This window comes from Platichthys flesus, chromosome 20 (genome assembly GCF_949316205.1).
Source record: "Platichthys flesus chromosome 20, fPlaFle2.1, whole genome shotgun sequence".
In the NCBI taxonomy this organism is placed as follows: domain Eukaryota; kingdom Metazoa; phylum Chordata; class Actinopteri; order Pleuronectiformes; family Pleuronectidae; genus Platichthys; species Platichthys flesus.
The window spans coordinates 6,904,158-6,923,250 of NC_084964.1; the positions used below are offsets into that span (position 1 = coordinate 6,904,158).

The 19,093-nt window shown below is 42.2% G+C and overlaps 2 protein-coding genes across 2 annotated transcripts; one reads left to right on the forward strand and one right to left on the reverse strand.

Annotated features, from left to right (window-relative positions):
- Positions 1-227: 227 nt before the first annotated feature.
- cops3 (COP9 signalosome subunit 3) lies at positions 228-10,026 on the reverse strand. The gene is made up of 12 exons (XM_062378469.1): positions 9,849-10,026; positions 8,727-8,856; positions 7,737-7,849; positions 7,000-7,049; positions 6,116-6,208; positions 5,600-5,779; positions 5,368-5,508; positions 4,122-4,295; positions 3,259-3,345; positions 2,899-3,012; positions 2,706-2,786; positions 228-1,078 (listed from the first exon to the last, which is right to left on the reverse strand). The coding sequence occupies exons 1-12, from the start codon at positions 9,901-9,903 to the stop codon at positions 1,025-1,027; spliced, it is 1,272 nt and encodes a 423-aa protein (XP_062234453.1). The 5' UTR covers positions 9,904-10,026; the 3' UTR covers positions 228-1,024.
- A 2,413-nt stretch (positions 10,027-12,439) lies between these two features.
- LOC133931705 (5'(3')-deoxyribonucleotidase, mitochondrial-like) lies at positions 12,440-17,854 on the forward strand. The gene is made up of 5 exons (XM_062378643.1): positions 12,440-13,231; positions 14,080-14,180; positions 16,740-16,800; positions 16,928-17,042; positions 17,654-17,854. Exons 1-5 carry the CDS (start codon positions 12,956-12,958, stop codon positions 17,791-17,793), a joined length of 693 nt encoding a protein of 230 aa, XP_062234627.1. The 5' UTR covers positions 12,440-12,955; the 3' UTR covers positions 17,794-17,854.
- Positions 17,855-19,093: the final 1,239 nt, after the last annotated feature.

A 19,093-nucleotide genomic window follows, 5' to 3' on the forward strand; every position in this document is an offset into this window, starting at 1 on the left:
ATTATGTCCCGCCCTCTGTGAAGCGTGTGCCGCGTCTTGATTGGTTGTTGTGCCCCCTGCGAACCACATCCGTCCCTACGGGGACGCCGATTGGCTGAATTGTAAATCAGCTTCACTATCAACCCATAGTGGCTCAATGTGACGATCAGAGTGGATGGAAATTCAAATCCACATCAAAGACCAAGCTGGATGAGTGTTTTTTTCACAAAAGCCATGAAACCCACGACTATATTCGTAAACAATTTATTATTAACAGATCCACAATCGCAAAAGCTCAAGCTCCCAAGTGACATGACAGTTTGGTTTCATCTGCTGACTTCACGTCTCTTGTAAATAACAAGCTGTCAAAACGGGTTTCTGTACAATGCTCTAGTGACCTCTAGTGGATCCCACCTAAAAAACAAACAAAAAGAGAAAAAGGAAGGAAAAAAAACAAAACAGCAAAACAGTGCACCAGATTGTGACCAACTCGTGCGTTGTGCCAATTATGGTCAAGGGCATGTACATGTGTACAGATTTGACTATCGATGATATCCACATTCTAACCAAAGGAGTGGGGGAAACGATCGTTTGCAGCCTTTACAAATGTCGAGTATATCTGATTTATTACTCGTCAGCCATAGAGGTGTTTACCTCTTATGTAGTGCTCTTGAGTTACGGCCATCATGCAGCAGAACCAAAACAAACAGTGAGATTATTCACACATATGTTGGAACAAAAAGTCCAGTTTTTATTATTGTGGTTTCTGTTAATGTAGCAGTGGCGCTCCAATCCTGAACATTGATAAATAAAACACTGACAAAATTGTAATCTTTTTTTCCTTTTCTGTAAGGACCTTTTTGTTATCCTTAAGACACTGTGAAGAAAGAATAACCAAATTTATCATCATTCCACACACTTAGATTATCCTTGACCAATGTCCTTATGCAATAGAATGTTTGTTTTTCCTCTTTAAAAAAAATCCAACTCATCCTGGGAAGAACGTGTTGGGCAGCTGCAGCGTTCTGTCCCTGTCCAAGGCCCCTCAGGAGTAACTTGATGTTTTGCTACCAACATCGTCCTCTGCTGATCCCATACTCTAGAGAAAGAAAAAAAAAAGTGTGTCACGTGTCAAAACTCTGACATCAGTGAAGAAAACAAACCCAACACCTAAGAGTAACAGGTTTGTGCTACAGTTCCTTGAACAACAGGTGTCTCATTTATCTCTTGGAACTAACCAGCCGGCTTTTCCAGGAAGCAGTTATGAACAAATGATCTGGAAGCTTTAGCTGTGAAAACCCAATAGTGGTGCTTTGACATTAGTCCATGATCATATGTTTTTTGTTCATTATTCAAGTGCAGGGTCTTTCAGTTTGAGAGCAGGACTTACTGTTCAGTGTTAATTTCGTTGACGAAGACGATGACGAAATATATTCGTTAACGACCCTTTTTTCCATGACGAAGACGAGACGAAGACATAACGAAAACGAATCTTTGAAAATAAAAACTATGACGAAATCTATTTTAATTTTCGTTGACGAGACGAGACGAGACGAAAATGTTGGTGGATGACTAAGTCACAATAATTTTTAAAACATCATCGTATCAGACCGTCATGAAGTATCAGGAGCGGGCGAGTGACTGTGTCTGTGTGTGTCTGTGTATGTGTGTGTGTGCGCCTCAGATAGCGCTCCGGTCCGTAGCTCCGCCCCCCGCCCTCGCTCAGAGAGACACAGTGAAAGCAGAGCGCGTTCTCGTGGAGCAGCCTCTCTTAGTGTCTGACTGCTTCTTAACTATGGAAACAGTGAAAACACAGAGTTTCTCTGGTCGCAGCTGATCTGAGATCAGCGCTGCAGCTTTTTGATCAAAGCAGAAGCTGCAGTTGGTTTGTACCGATGTTCAGTTTCTGTGTTCGCCTCCAGTCTGACCTGCTCTCCCTTTTTGTTTTCACATTTAAAACTACATATATATTTTTAAGCTATTAGGTTGCAGCTATATGTTTTTATAGAAAAGGAGTTTAATGTGGCTATTAAATGTGACTAAAACTAGACTAAAATTGAATTTCTTTTAGTCGACTAAAACTAGACTAAAACTAAGAAGGATAAAAATGACTAAATGTGACTAAAACTAGACTAAAATTGAATTTCTTTTAGTCGACTAAAACTAGACTAAAACTAAGAAGGATAAAAATGACTAAATGTGACTAAAACTAAAATGCATTTTCGTCAAAAGACTAAGACTAAGACTAAATCAAAAATAGCTGCCAAAATTAACACTGTTACTGTTTCATGTTTATTTTATATTTTAGTAATACTTTTTCTTCTGTGCAACAAGTATTCAAATTCCCCAAGAGCAGACCTTCTAAGCATGCATAGATGCAGTATGAGTGCGAAGAGGAAGAGCTGGAGCACAGGAAATATGTCCAAGTGACAATATCTGAGTGCAAACACAGTTTGAGCATAAGCAGACACAATTTTAGGCACAGGTCAGGTACTTGAGTGCAAAATCTGCTCTAAAACTGAAAGACCACTCTCTTGAAGGAAGATAATGCCATTCTAGTTCTTACACTTTCAGTAATTTCATTCCACTCTTGCCAAGCGACCATCCTACCGAATATGGATTTATCTTTGTCCCATAAACTGACTGAATCACATCATCACAAAATGTCAGGGGTCTTCCTATACAAGTTCAAAGTAGATATTAGATACTGTTTAACATCAACTCACCTTCTGCACAAATTGTGGGTTTACTGTGATTTCTTGATCCATAGACTTTAGCTTCTCATCCAGCTCTATACATTTCAACATCTGAAAGAGGAAAAAGAGGAAATGGCTTAATACTATGGGACTCATACGTATGATTATGACAAGAGTTTGTGCAAAGCAAGTCAGCAGTGAGAATAGAGATGGGATTCTTCACCTCTTGGTCAATTTTGTGAAGCATTGCTGGGTTGTTGTATTTTTCAGGGTTGTCGTGGAAGCAAACCATACCATCCTTTTGGTTAATGCTAGCATAGATCTCACCATCTTCAATCTGCAAAGAGACACAAAGACATGAGGAAAAAACAACACAAATCAAAAACACAAATTGTATTGATCAATACTAAACTGATCAAAGGGTTAGTTGGAGGATGCAGCCAAAATATACCTCCTGGAAACTAAAAGTATATGTTAAATATAAAAAAAAATGTATAAAGTAGGAATGTGAGATATCAGTTGATTATATTTTATAAAAAAACGCATATTGATGAACTGTGAAGGTGGCTCTGGCCCAACTCACCATGTGTAAGACGTATTTCTCTGCTTCCTGGGGGCCCGACAGCTGCACTCGACTCGCCATGTCTTGCAAAGACAGTGTCAGGAAAGTCTGCGGGAGACACAATAGAGAGAGAGACACAGAAACAGAGAGAGATTTAAACCAAATCACACTGGAAAGACATGTCACCCTGTGGAATGTGGTAAAATAGTTGGGTGCATATTTAACATTGACGCTGACTGAAGACAAATCAGACAAAACACTTCTTCAAATGCAACCCAGACTAATTGATTAGGACTTTTACTAAGTACCTTGTGTAATAAACATACTGTAGATTCGGTAAAATATCACCATGCGAGTACATTTCAAGGATGACAATTAGCCATATTTTGCTTAGTAACATTTATGTTCAACATCTAGTAAAGGGACTGCCGATAAAAATTGGCCTCTCAGCTAGCTCAGGTACATTTGTATGAATGTACATGTCAAGGTTTTTAGAACAAGCACATCTGCGGGGAGACAGGGATATGAAGGGTGACTGACAGTTCAGTGGACACACTTGACCTGACTGAGCTTGAGAATTGATGTTCCTCCAGATTCAAATTAAAACAATTTAAGATAGGAATTAGGTCATCAGCCATTAAATGAGAATTCAATTTTTTTCACATTTTGTGAGTAGAAGAGACGGACTACATGTGGTTGTGCAGTCTTGTATTTAATAATAGAGTAAATCCAGGTCAATCATCCAACTTGCATACAGTAGGGTAACTGCAGCCTCATTATGTGAAATATGTGGTTCGTGTTGATGTAGAGGTAGAGGACCATATGTTGTTTTTACAACTGTAAGGCAGGCACATGCAAAGTCACATACAAACACAAACACTTACCTTTGTTAGCCGCTGAATGTTCTTCTTGTAGAGGGAGGAGAGGCACTGTTTGACCAGGCCTGTGTTGTTGTCTCTTGTGAAGGTCTCGCTGTGTTTGTTGACCACGTTGCGCAGCTCAGCCGGGTTGTTGGTGGTGTAAACCTGAGCTAACTCATGGTATGCATTGCTCAGGGGCTGATGGACGAGAAGAAAAGTTAGTAGGAAACACATTAAGAGAAAACTAAATTACAAGATCCATGAATAGAAATTAAGTGGCTTTCACAATAACAAAGATAGCTGAATTTGTGAAGTCCCCCTAGTTTCCTTAAGAGCTAATGTGTGGAGGATCCACAAGCCTTGGAGCTAAACAGGTGCCATTCCCATGATCATTAGCTACCAGCATTGAGTTACTATTGTTACTTTATTTCATGAACTACAACTCTGCTTTACACAATGACAACCTTTTGGGTACCTGTACCATTAAGGAGTAAGAGCAGGGATGTCGGCACACAAATCTTAACCACCATTTAGCAATTAGCACAAAAAATACTCCAATATACTATCAATACACCCCACAGATCAAATATTTTAGCAAATTTATTAAAAAATAAAAACTTAAATTGTATCTTAATCTTTGAGATCGTAATTGTTGACATACGTCGGACCTGAGCTAAGTTTCAAGTGCTATAGGGAAAAGGGTCTAAACACTAATGTCAATGTGATTCTTCAGATTTTCTATACATTTCAAAACAACTTGGCTTTATCATTATGTAAAATTTAGTGTAAATCAATGAGAAAAGACAATTTTAACTATTTAAACATGAGGCTGCAACATAACAATGTGTAAGAAGTTAAGGGATACTTTCTGGGTGACTGGGTAAATGTATCAGAGTTAACTAGACTAATGTTAAATGTATACAATATATCAGTATAAAATGCTTGCTTTAACAACTTGTAACTATATGTCAGTTGCAAAAGAGCAATAATAGACATTTGCAGTTATATATATATATATATATATATATACCATGGTAACCGTTTCATCCAAATGTTAATATTTCTGTCTTTGTAACCAATCAATGACTAAATATTAAAAGTTATATCAAAGTCTTTTTGAACATATTACGTCTTGAGAGCTTGTGATTTTTCAAACCTTACTCAACTAGTTGGATTCCCAAACTGAGAAGCACCAGAAGGACATATGTTTACACCGCACTTTTCTATTCATACTAGTAGTGTTGTTTTCACCAGGGCCATGCAGACTTACCTTGATGAACCTCCCTACTATTTGTGAGGTGTATTTGGGCAGCTGTTGCACTTTGCCGTGGAGAATGAGTGACACCAGGATGTATTTCTTATAGGCTTCCAACATGATGTGGCTCACTGCCATGGCTGGAGTGGTTATTGCCTGACGAGGAAAATGCAAAACGTGATCAACACAACATAGGCAACACAGGTGAGTACAAATGACAAATCCAGATCGATTAAAAAAGAAGTACCTGTTCATAAAAATACAGTGCTCTTTCAAAGTTTTTGAGGCCCGTGTAGATCATGCCACCATAGTAGTAGTAGCATAAAAAGTGCTTTGCGTCATAGGCTCCATTCTCCTTACAGATGTCCATCATGTCCAGCTCCAAGAAGGGCAGGGCGGGCTTGAAGCACTTTGCTAACAAGCACAGCTGTAGGGAGACAGGGATATGAAGGGTGACTGATGGTTCACAGTGGACATACTGCAACTGAGCTTGTCTTTGGATAATTCATAAAACATGCAAGACCATGATGTCTTTGCTAAAAGCTACTTTGCACTTAAATTCTAGAAGACAATATATTATCGAGCAATCTCCGACAATTCCTGTGTTCAGGGAGACGCTTATGCCTTCCTGTTTACAATGGCACTCTTATTCACGGTGTACGTGAGTGGAAATGTGATATGCTGTCTTGCATTTTGTTGCTACATGACAAGGCCTTTTAGGATTACAGCCATGGGGATGATGCTGCAGGGGGCGCTGACTCACCTGACACAGGTCTGCGTGAACTGAGGTAAGTTGGTTTGTGTTCATCTGCATTTTGTCTATTGCCTGTTTTAGGATGACGACACCCCGCAATGGCTGTCAGAGAAGGAGAGGAAAAAAGTATTTAGTCAGCTACAGTTTGCATGACACATCCAAACACCCTAAGTGGTCTGTGACTGTACCGCACTTTAAAATGCTTTTAAATATTTAGAGCTAGAAGAAGGAAAACATGTGCCTAGTTGACGCTGTGGTGATGGGGCCTTGGCTTATTGGACAGTGTTGAAAAATAGGATATAAATTGAACCATTTTTGCAGCAAGGTACACTGAACATTTCATTCAATATGTTTCACCCATTCACTGGCTACATTGTCAAGAAAACATTTTACATACAAGTTTTAAACATTATACATACATAGTTACATTTCCTGATTTGACCCAATTCTAGTTTTTATTACAACATTGTCAAGCTTTGATGCCAAAAAAGTCTTAACTAAAATAAATAAACCAGTAATGTATTTTTAAATGATTTTCAAACAGTTTGGTCATCATTAGTAACTGTAGCACTACTGCAAAGGCTGCTGTGCATCATGAATGGAAACCAAACTGTTGTGCACAGGCATAACAGCAGGAGAAGCTACATCATTTATCAATAGGAGGCTGCATTAGAAAATACATTTTCCTGTACAAATGTGGAGAGTTGCATGAAGAATGGTCAGTCTTAAAGATAAAGAATGAGCAAATGAAATCTTCCTCTATATCTCTACACATGGTGGCCAGACATCTACACTGGGTACTATGGATTTGAAAATATATTTTAAAATCAACTCCTTTTTTAATATCTGGTTGGACATTTCACCCTCACCCGAGTCAGAATCGTCAATCTTACCTGTTTGCGCTCTACAAGGGCGTTTGTCAACTGGTGGCAGAGACCAGCAACTATGAAAGGAAACAGAGGGAAAACAAAATGACTGTAAAGACATTGCGCATCATGCACTGGTCGCATGTGATAAGGACATAATCTATCTACCCTGATGCAGACCTGTCCTTTGACGATGGAGTTCATACAGAACATGACGTTATAGAATTCGTTTGTTTGTAATAATGAATCTAATATTACGAAATTAGCTGAGATAGAAGGTAGTTTTCGATCAAATATAAATAGCGTGGGGAAAAAAGGATTTAAGCAGACATCAAGCTCTTGGTTTTCTCTATTTATGGACTAGGATGGGGGAGGGCCATACAGAGCAGAGATGTTTATCACTTACTGGAAACAAGGAAACAGTGTAATGAACTTGCTGAAGAGACAGTGGCATGATAAATACCACCATCTTTGGGACTAGATGCGTTGGCAAATTACTGCTTGAATCATGGGGTGATCTTGAATTATGCAGTTCCTCATTAGGACGGACTGCTAATATTAACCTTTGTTCGTATTTGACATTGCCAATGTGTTCTTATCTTTTAGTTGACACTCACAAAGATTTTGTATTAGTTGTAAAACATTCTGGACACGAAAATGTATCATTACTAATGAAAGCACGTACACTTTAGTGGGCTTAATTCTCTTAAAACATGGCACAATTGGGCTGACTACTACTAGAGGATTGGTTAGTCGGGACTTACAAGTGTCTGTTGCATATCTAATGTGCTCCCCATTGCAGGTACTGATGAAGAGCTGGACTTGAGAGAAGAGGGTCTCAAAGTCAGGGATGTTTGGCATGGAGAACTTCACAAATCTGGAACAAACAGGAAAAGAAAAACACAGGGTAAAACAAAGAGACCTTGATACAGGCCTGAAAGTTTCACTGGTTACAAGAATACTTCTGCATGTGGGATGAAAATAAAAATACATCATTGGGACCTTTTGTTTACTGATTTACATGTCAGGTTTTTCCATAAGGAAAAAAAGTAAATACTATTGAAAGATATTTGTCAAAAACTTGAGGTATTCAGGTTTGGGTGAGATGAGAACTGATCTAGGGCGTTAATAGTTCATTCTTTGTCGGAGATTTTGCTCGTTCAATCAACAAAATCCCCCCACAGATGGATATGCACATACTTTTAATATTGTTTCAAGAATACAGATGTCTAGAATTGAATTTGTCTGTCAAATTATAACCGCCCCTCTCTGTTATTTTGCCAAATAACAAATAGCTGAGTAGAATTTGCATCACTACTTCAAAACTATCTTTCTGCCTAGCCCTACTGGTTCTGCCCTGTTCTTCATGCAAACAGTGCAAAATGACCTTCAACAGGCACAAGAATATGACAATGTCTTGGCCAAGTTAATACAAAAGTAGACGGGAGTAAGGAGCATAATGAATGCTGGGGTGTTTCAGATATCCACAGCTGCAAACTGCCCTGGAGACAGAATTTTTGACCTGGGCTAACTGCAGCAATGGCGGCAAACCTGGACAAAGTTATACCTCATTTGAACATAGCAATGAGATGAGGATTTTTTACATTTATGTGTCATTTGACTCAGGGGTTAAAGCAGATTGAATCCATTCCCATTGCAATCAAAGGCCTAATGTTAGCAGGTGCTTTTTGTTTTTGTTTTGTTTTTTTCTGACCAGTGTAAAAGGGGCTTCGGAGTCGAAGCAGGGTACTTACAGCACAGCCAGCACGCCGAGGGAGTGCTCCTGGATGTCCAAGGCCCCCAGCACCGTGTCCAGGTGGGACAGATTTTTGGCCAGCAGCTCCCCGCTTTTGTTGATCAACTCACACAGCTGAGTCATCTGGCCTGGGGGGGGGGGGGGGGGGGGGGGGTGAAGGTGGAAGACAAAGATGAAATGACAACAAGAAAAGAGAGAAAATTAAAAACACTTGGAAACTCCTTGCATGTACTTTGGATCATTGTTTCCAATTACATTACAATACAACGCTGGATGCAGATTACATATCAAACATTACTCTTTTTAGGAGGGCACCGATTACGTGCAGTTGGATCTAACATCGTTAAGTCTCAACAGCACAAGGTAATTACTACCTGACGTACATGAGAGGGTCACATGCACGAGTATAAAACTGCAATGGGTTACATAGCTTATAAATTATATTGAAAAAAATATCAGCAGCTATTGTAAATAATGAAGTAAACTTATCAAAATCCAAAAAAAGGTAAACAGAGGGACTTGTTTGCTACGGTGTTGTCTTTATTGTTTTTAATGAGGTGAAATAACTGATCAAAATGCATTGTGCGTGTCTTAGTGTGCACAGAAGCTACTCTCTAGTGCAGAGAACAGAATGACGACTTCAATTCGCATGACCGTCCTACTGCGGCTGAGTATTTATATATACATCGGCCGGTCAAGTGTCCTGTCAAGGCCTTGCAACAGAGGTTCTACCAGTGGGATTGACAGAGGACTTTAAACCAATGATATTCGCAAATTGAGTCTGGCAGCCAATCGCGTGGGGCCGGGGCGGGTCTACCGGTAGGCAGTCACCAGAAATTATTTTCTAGATCAAACACAAAAAGTATGATTTTGACATTTTGTTGGATGAGCCACCAAGTTCGCGGCCATCCCCGGTGTCACCGAGTCCTAACGCATCTTCTCGTGACACTTTGCGCAACTCTCTTCGCCGGAGAAAGTCACATTTGCGGTGTGTTTACATGATAAAGCAGAAAAAAGGGGCACTGGCCAGATTGGCTGCGAGCTATCGGCAAGGCATTGGATAGCATATGCTAGCTAACTAGCTAAACCTTGCCCACTTGAATGGGTTCAGCGCGCCTACCTTGAGCGGAGAGCTGCCGCACGTTGTTCACAAACTGCTCCAAGGCTGAAGCCATTATTTCCCGGGTCCAAAGTGGAGGTAATTCGCACTGTTTTTCATTCAAACGTCAGAAACTACTCCGTCCGGACTGAGACAGGGGGCCACACAGCCGCCACTGAGGAGAAGTTATCGCGAGATCGTGAGTGCCGAGCGAATTGAGACGAGATTTACCAGCCGCCCGTTGGATTGTTAAAGGGCCAGCGACATGAATCACTGACGATGTTCTCCGTGTTGTTAAGAGAGCTTTTATATCTTATGTTTATTTCACGTATTGAGGGAATAAATGGGGCAAATTAGGGTAAACATTTTTTACCGGGTTAGTTGAACAAAGATGTTATTAAATGTAAAGTGTTCTACTTGATTTGACCAGGTCCACTGGTTATAACCAGCCAGCAAAGTTTGTTATAAATCTAAACGCAAGATGAAGTAAACAATAAGGTAATAGTAATTGATCTCAACTGTAACTGTTTTTTTATTTATTTGTTGATTTTTTATTTATTAATGCAGATGAAATACATACATTTTGATTATGTTATTGTCTAATTATACACACATATGGTTTGAAACCCACATCCTGGTTCTTTGTAGAGTAGTATTCATAAAGTAAATGCCTTCGCCTTACTTATAAGTGTGTATACCGCATGCGGCTCTTCAGCCCCTCTGCAGTGGCTCCCTGTACAGTGTTGTGCATGTTGCGCATATTTTTCGCGAACGGTGAACTTAACGACTCATTTTTCATTTGATGAACGTGAGTGTACGTCACTTTCACGTTAATTTTTTTAATCATCATAGTATCAGGCCAGGGGCGGCTCCTGGTACAGGCGACATAGGCGGTTGCCTAGGGCGCAAAATGCCGAGAGGGCGTCACAAGAGACTGATTTATCATGAAGTGACACGTGCAATGTAAAACAATATAGTAACGTCACACCATCATCCTCTATCCACGGGACGCACCGGCAGCACCAGGAAGCGCCGCGGCCACACACATACACAAACACATAATCTCCTGTGGGGGGGGGGGGGCTAAAGGCTTGCGTAGGTCAAAAGAACGCATTCATTGAACACGTTCGTTTTTTTATGAGAACGATGAACTGAACGCAACTCAATGACAAATAACGAATTCGAACGTTGAACACGTTCATAATATGGAGACCATCATCATATACCCCCAAACCAGTGCATTGAAGGGGTTATCGTGCACACAACTGCCTGTGAAGACCAGCATCATTTACCACTGAACCAGCGTGGAGAAATGCGCTCCCTGGGCCAGACCCACGCCACTATGCTGCCATGGGTGGAACCAGGACACTAGTGGACACAGGAGCTAACATCAGTGGATCCCTGCCTCCACTCTGGGATAATATTTGGAAAGTTTCTTCATTTCTTGTATGTGATATGCACTCTCTGCGCTCTGCGTGTGCATGCGAATGGAAGGACGAGGAGGAAGCGAGGGTTCAGAGAATTCTGATCTCACACATTGTGTTATGCACAGCAGCAGCGGCAGAGTATCAATGTATTATCTTTATTACTGACATCACTGCTGTCCCATAAAGCCATCCAGCGCAGAGCGCGCTGGGTGGCTTTTCTCCGCCCTGGTTCAGGGGTTAATGATGCTGGGCTTCACAGGCAGTGTTGTGCACGTTCACACCTCTCATGCACTAGTTCAAAGTGCAGTTCATACAAGTTAATATGAAGAGTTCACGTTCATAATTCACCATGTAAAATCTGAACTAGTTCATAGTTCATTTCATTTCATAGTTTTAAGGTGGAAAGTGAGGCGCCCGGCTGTTCACACCGCGAGCGCATTTCTCAGCGCCGGTCAGCCCGCGATTCTGCTTTCTCTGCTTGTTGTTGACTGTAACCCCTTCAATGCACTGGTTTGCGGGTATGTGATGATGGTCTCCATATTATGAACGTGTTCACCGTTCACTAATGTGCAAAATGAAATTTAAGTAATCAGTGCAGCATGTATTTGACACTGTGAGTGGAAGAGTCTGACAGCAGTGGTAATGAAGCAATAATGAAGAACCTGCAGGGGTTTCTTCTCACAACGCGGGTGCAGCAGCCGGCTGCTGAAGGAGCAGCTCAGGGCCCCAGTGTCATGTCGGAGGGGAGAGTTGTCGTCCATTAAAGGATTTCAGCTAAAATCCTCCTCTCAATCACTTCCTCGGTTGAGTCCATGGGCAGTCCAAGACAGAGCTGGCCCTCTTAATTCAAAGAAATTCAAAATACAACCAAGTGACTGAACGCCATCAAGCTCATACAAGGAAAGGCCTTCTCAGACAGGGTGGTCACAGACCGGTGGTCCTCACATCACACATCATGAAATCCCGGGAGAGGCTGCTCTTCAGTCTATTAGGAACATTTGTTGAACATGCACCTGAATTTGCACCAGATATTGGAGTGGAATATGTCGTCCTTTACGTGCTCCACCAGGTCTACACTCACTTGGACATTTAGTTTTTGTTTTGTTAAAATGAGTGGATGTATTCAGGTTCCAGATCCACACTCCATACCAGTTGGTGGCGGTAAAGCTCCATAACGTTATTCGCTAACCTCCATACACCTCGAGAAGGAAGAAGAATGAAGCGCAGGGAACTTGGAGGAGTGAGGCATCGCGTTGCTGTGACATAGCTCTGCAGTGCAGACTTTAGTACAGTGTGTCCTCTGCTGCGGAGCTTCTCCGGTCCCGGTGCTGCGGTGTTCGCTCCTCTCCTTCCGGCCCCCACACTCCCAGTAACAGGCACCGGGTGGTGGAGAGGCGGCCGCCGGGTCAGATCCCTGTCACTGACAAACTATCCGCTCACCGCTGACACGTCTGTCCCGTCCGCTGCGGTGCTGCTAGCCCTTTAGCTAAAGTTAGCTAACCATCCGTTGGGCGGTTATGATGACAATAAAGTTAACAGAGACCCTCCACACAACTCCACGGGAACACGAATAACAACACGTTCAGAGGAACGTCAGAAACGAGTTGCAGTGTTTTATTTGGGGAAACTTCTCGCCCCCCACGCGGACTTTATCCACGGTTTCCTCTCGCCGCCCGGACCGGAGCTAGCTAATATTGACAGATGATGCTGCTCTCCGCCACAACACGCCTCCTCGGAAGAGGGACGACCTTGCTCTCTAACCCCGTGAAGAGGATCTGCGGGGAAATGTCGACCTCCTCCCTGGCCGGCAAGCGCCTGCGGGTCCTGGTCGACATGGACGGGGTGCTGGCGGACTTCGAGGGCGGGTTCCTGAAGAAGTACCGGGCGAGGTACCCGGCTGAGCCCTACATTACCCTGGAGGACAGGAGGGGGTTCTGGGTGTCCTCGCAGTACGGGCAGATGAGGAGCGACCTGTGTGTAAGTAGCTCCTGGAGAGGCCTCCTCAAGTGGTAAACCAGTTCAGTACGTTTACTTCTGCCGGAAGTAAACGTACAAAACGATTCATCCCATCTAGAGACCGGGTGTTCTTAGTGGCAGGTTTGCAAGATGAAGTTTTATAGTAATCACCATGAAATATTGCTTCTTTCTTCATCCAAATCATTTTGTCTATTGGCCTGTTTGGATCAGTCTGACTAGTTTTGCCTGGACAAGTAAGGCATTGTTTTCCTGTGTTGAGCACAATTTCATGTTTATTTGATTTAGTGATACTGCATTTAAGTAGCTTATTTTTAAAGCTGTAAACTAAATGATATGACTCTTTGATGAAATAGATTCATGCCGGTTTTAATATCATATTGGTTACCAAAAAGAAACATGGAACATGGCTGCAGGACCAACCGTTTGGGACGTCTCTACATAATGAGATATACTGTAAAGGCGAATACCCTCTTATCAAACGTGGGTGATCCCCCACTACCAGTTAATCTGCAAAGCATCCTTTTCAAATCTATAGTGAGACTTAACCTCTAAACCACCACATCGTCTACCCCTCAGAGACGTCCTCCATCCTCTCCTGCCCCTCGGCCGTCTCTCTCATATACACAAACACCAACACGTCAGGCAGAAGCCTCAGGAAAAAGAAAACATGTTTGGTGTTTCCACCTCTCCGGAGCCAATCCCAGCTGACAGCGGGAGAGGAGTCTGACCTCGAAAAACATGACTTTTAGACAGTCCTCCTTTTGGTCAGATACACATACATGCAGCTCATCAGTGGTGAACTGCTCAATGATAAGCTGTGTGCCTGTGTGTGTGTGCTTTGACTTCAGGAAAAAGCCATCAGCATCTGGGAGTCCAAAGACTTCTTCATAGAGCTGGAGCCGCTGCCGGGAGGAGTGGAAGCCGTCAAGGAAATGGCCAGGATGGATGAGTAAGTTAGTGACTACGAAGGAACTCCTGCCCTCATACACCACAGTCAGTCATACTCTGTAGATGCCTGTTAGCACTGGAAACAACATGCACTGGGCAAACTGAGAGAAATGCCAGGTTATGAGCCAAAGTCATCGACCTCGCGTCCCATAGCCGGAGTAACAACATAAGAGTCCTCGTCTTATCGGAGGCCTTATCGGGCCTCAACCTGCTGTCTTCTTCTCAGAGCTGCTGAAGGGTGTATTTATTTCCTGCTGTTGCCACGAGGAGGTTTAAACCTCGGGGGGGGGGGGCGACGACTCTGTTGCCTTCGAAAGGTCAAAGACAAAGTGTTATTTGTTTCCCTGCAAGAATTGAAATTGTGTCGGACTAGCTGTCTTACCACCACGGATTAGTGTTTATTAGCTAAAGGGGGCCGATGCTTATCAACCGGTGGTGTGTGTAGTTAATCAATAATAGAAGTATGAGGAGCAGTGCCAAATACAAGTTAACCAGATTGATTTAATTACTTAATAGCCTTTTCTTGTTATTGTAGTTTTGGGTCGACTGAACCTTTAGACATTTTTGGTGGAGGTTGGTCTTTCATTTCTATTTGTGCAAAGGCAAAGATTAAAAGTTCTTGGGCTTCAAATAGGAAAACGCAGTGGCATCTAGTGGTTTGCATAACTCATAGCAGGCCCTGCAGCTGAAACTGCAGTACTTTACAAAGCTCAATACCTTTAGTCTTATGTGCAATTAATGTAGATTTAATTGTGTTATATTAATATACAAAATTTTTACATGCCAAAAAGTTGAGTAATTCAATCTTGGCAGGTTCGGTAAGATCCACCTATCTTTCTTTTATTTCTATTTCACTAATAACCACGCATCCTTAACAGATGATTTAATATATATTTATATTAAAAAAAATGATTAATGCTTTTATTTATACAGTGATTTTCTACTCAAAGCATTAATCAGTATAATCTTGTGTTCACCCACTCACACACACACACACACACACATATTACATTACATTACATTACATGGCATTTGGTAGACCCTTTTATCCAAAGCGACTTACAATCAACATCTATCTATCTACACGCACACACACATAAACACACACACACACACACTAAAAACACACTCAATATATCTAATATCTTTATTTATATGGCACTTCTCAAAACAAAAATTACAGAGAGCTTTACAATTAAAAGATACCCAACTAAAAATACATTTAGTCCCCAGTAGATGGCAGTATGTGACTGGTTTTGTTTCTGTGGCAAATATCAAGAATTGGATGAGTTCCAATAAAATAAAGTCTTTTTACATCCATTTGCATTGCCATTGCAAGACATTTAGTCCACAGAATCCTGACAGGCACAGCAGATTTGAATGTAAAGTGAGGAATAACAAAGATCTCCAACAAAGATGACCGCATAATAATAGGTGTTTGAACCCTCTTAATGATCAGGAAAGGAGCTTCTATGCTTCCTAGCTTATCTCCTTAACCATAGGAAACACAGAATGGTGTTCCACAATTCACAGCAGCAGCAACATTTATAGCAACGTAACATTGTAGGTTCACCTGAGCAGACCAACGTAAATATAAAGACAGAACAGTTTTATCTTGCTGATACAATTCAGAACTGACGTGAATCATCACATGAACACCTGAGCTGCTAAATTCTTCTCTGTCAAGTCGGGAGCAAACCTTCTTGAGTTGTAGGCCCACGGCACAGTTTGGCACTACTTTTTTCTTTGTGTTTCTGCTGTTATATATAAAGTTTTTTCATTTTGTCTTTTCTTGGTTGTTTTGACTTTATGAACGCAGCCATAGAGTTGATTGATAACTCTCTTCGTAACAAACGTTGTCCAGGACGCTTGAGGTTAGGCTAAGTGAAGCTAGACAACAGAAACGTATCCTGGGTATGATAAACTCACCTTGTAGTTCAGGCCACAAGTGTGTAGCTGTTTTTCGAGCCACCTTCATCATGACAACAGTGATACTGAGAAGCATCAGCCTCACTCAGGTTGTAAGATGGATATTAGAAGCTGCACTGCAGAACTTTCAGAACCTCACATCAGTCCAACTCTTTGTAAAGACTGTGATTCCATGTAGAAGCAGTCACAGGTGTTGGTGATAGCACCATGTAATCAGCATCGACTTTTTAATTTAATTTATATGTAATCTCAGTCAAAGGCTGCAATTGCGTTTTTTCCGGAAGCATTCTGAAAAACACACAACACAGTGGAATAACATCTAAAAATAGCCAGCAAGTTTATGAAAGTCCATGTTTGCGTTTCCTCTCCCACTGGAAATAAGTGGTCGGCTTCCCTTCGCCACATTGCCTGAATGAACCTGTTTCCACATCAGGGAAATCTGTCCGCTGGTGCCTTCTCATGTGTTTACTCCATTGTTTTCTCCCTCTCTAACACTGCCTGGGGCCTGTTGTAGTTATCCATTCCAGTTCTGAATATCCTGTGTGGCTGTGAGGCATCCATGGTGAGAATGTAGCATTGATTTCAAAATTAATTCTCCCCCTCTGGTTGTTTGGTCTCTTTCTCTCTGCAGCACAGATGTCTTTATTTGCACCAGCCCTATAAAGCATTACAAACACTGCCCATATGAGAAGGTAGGCTTTCTGCCAATAAACAATATAAATTCTGTGCCCTTCGGAAAAGAATTACTCATTGCTTTTTTTTTCTAATGAGACCTAATCTGCTGTCTGTGTGCGTGTGTGTGCATGTGTGTGTTTCCAGTATGCTTGGGTAGAGAAGCATTTTGGCCATGACTTTCTGGAGCAGGTCATCTTGACCAGGGACAAGACATTAATCAGCGGAGACATCCTCATAGACGACAAGCCTGATATTCTTGGTAAGGACTGAGTGTAAGATAATGTGTGTGCATGTGAAGTGTTTACCTTTTTACAAGAAAACAGCCGTTAATTAATGTTTACTGTAGTCAGTGACACCAATATGCTGATTATTGACCTTATTCTGAAAAAAATGTTTTGTGTAGGATGTTTACATGAGTTGCCTGTAAAATATTACTTTCTTAATCTATTTACATATATGTTACAGAGCATAGTCTGACTAGGAATCATGTCAACATGAATTTTAAAAAATTCTTCTTCTTTTTGGTTTGGTCCATGTCCCATCCACTAGCATTTACAAAGCATGCAGTGCAGCCAGCCACTAGGGGGCGATTGAGATGCATTTGCGTCACATTTGGGGTTTTGACCCTCTGCTTAATGATCGATCCACTCTACCTCCTGAGCCACTGCTGCCTATGCCCATCGCACAATCGTTGTTCCAGAGAGGGACAAAACTTGACTTAAGATAGAAAGGGATGTAACTAGATCAAAATGAAAACGTACATATTCCTGGAAATTACTTTAATCAACTTGCAGTATATGAGACAGCTGCCAGAGTGTCAGTCAGGTTCTGCTGGGTCATCTGAAACATCTGTGGTTGTGTCCCGAGCAGGCGTGGAGTCCAATCCGACGTGGCAGCACATCCTGTTCACCGCCTGCCACAACAAGCATCAGTCCCTCAGCCCCTCCCAGAGACGCCTCCAGTCTTGGTCGGACGACTGGAGGGCCATCCTGGACAGCAAGAGGCAGTGAGGGACTCTTTCACCCAAGAGCCACGGCGGCCTGGCTTCCTCGTTAGTTTCTGGGCGGGGGGGGGGGGCGGGGGGGGGGGGGGGGGGGGGGGGGTTGCCACCACCGCCACGACATCATCACCACACCAGTGGGTGTCGCTGGCAGAGGTCCCTGTCTTGCAGAAACTCAGATAAATAAGGTAAACTCAAGAACAAGCTGCTGGGAGTTGACATTCACTTGAAGCACCACAAGGGGGCACTATGTGACTGTGTAAAGTCATGTCAACAACCACGTTTCCACTTCTGATACAACATGTCACAACAAAACAAACAAACATGGGAACAGTGTGGCTACATGGGAAGTCTGACAGAGCAGATTGAACTTCCTGTCAGCTGCCACCTGTGTGCTACTGTTATGGTTTCTTTTTATGGATCTTTCTGTTGACATTTCTGTTCAAAGTCAAACATGTTTTTATTTTTTTAGCCACTCAAGTGTTTTTATCTGTTGGTCACAAAAAGCCTTATCAGCATTTCTCAGCACTGTGTTACATTAATGAGTCAGTCGACCACGATTGGCTCACGACAACAGGACCCTCCACTACACGTTAATATTTACACTCGATACATGAACACAGGTACGTTACCTGGACTTCCATTGTTGGTGTTTTAAAAGCCTATTATTTGACATGTTTGTCTTCTGGGTGCTGTATTCTGGTGCTTTTTCCTACAAAGATCCACGGTTCTTAATTAAGCTGTCTTCAGATTGTGAACTCCGGGTGAATGTCCACATAATGGGGCCCTGATATTCTCCACAAGAGAGCTGCAGGAGATTCATGCAGGAAACAGGACATGACGTGTAAATCCCGCTGCTGAGATCACATGTTTTTTGGTCCCTTACACACATGGTATTCACCGATTACAGGTGTGAACGCACTCAGATCAGATAGCGATCCGATCACGCCAGGCCGCATTCGGGGGTGTTCTGGGCCACACGTGTCCACATTCTCTTAACGGTGTGAACACGAACGCCTGAGCCACATATGAAGGACCTCCTACTCAGATGACGTCCTCTAACCAGCTGCAGTCTCCTGAATCGAACGTTTATTTTCTCTTCTTGTCGATTTGTTTGTACCCTCAGTCACTATATCAGCACCGATCGGCAGACATGTAGATACCAGGCGTGAATGCACGCGTTCAGAGCTGTCCACTCGTGATCGGATCACAAAAAGCACATGTTGATACCAGATGTGTAGGGGGGGCCTTTTGTTTACAGCACATCAGCACCGCTTGCAGGTCTTAGTGACAAAAGCTCTCTTGTTCAT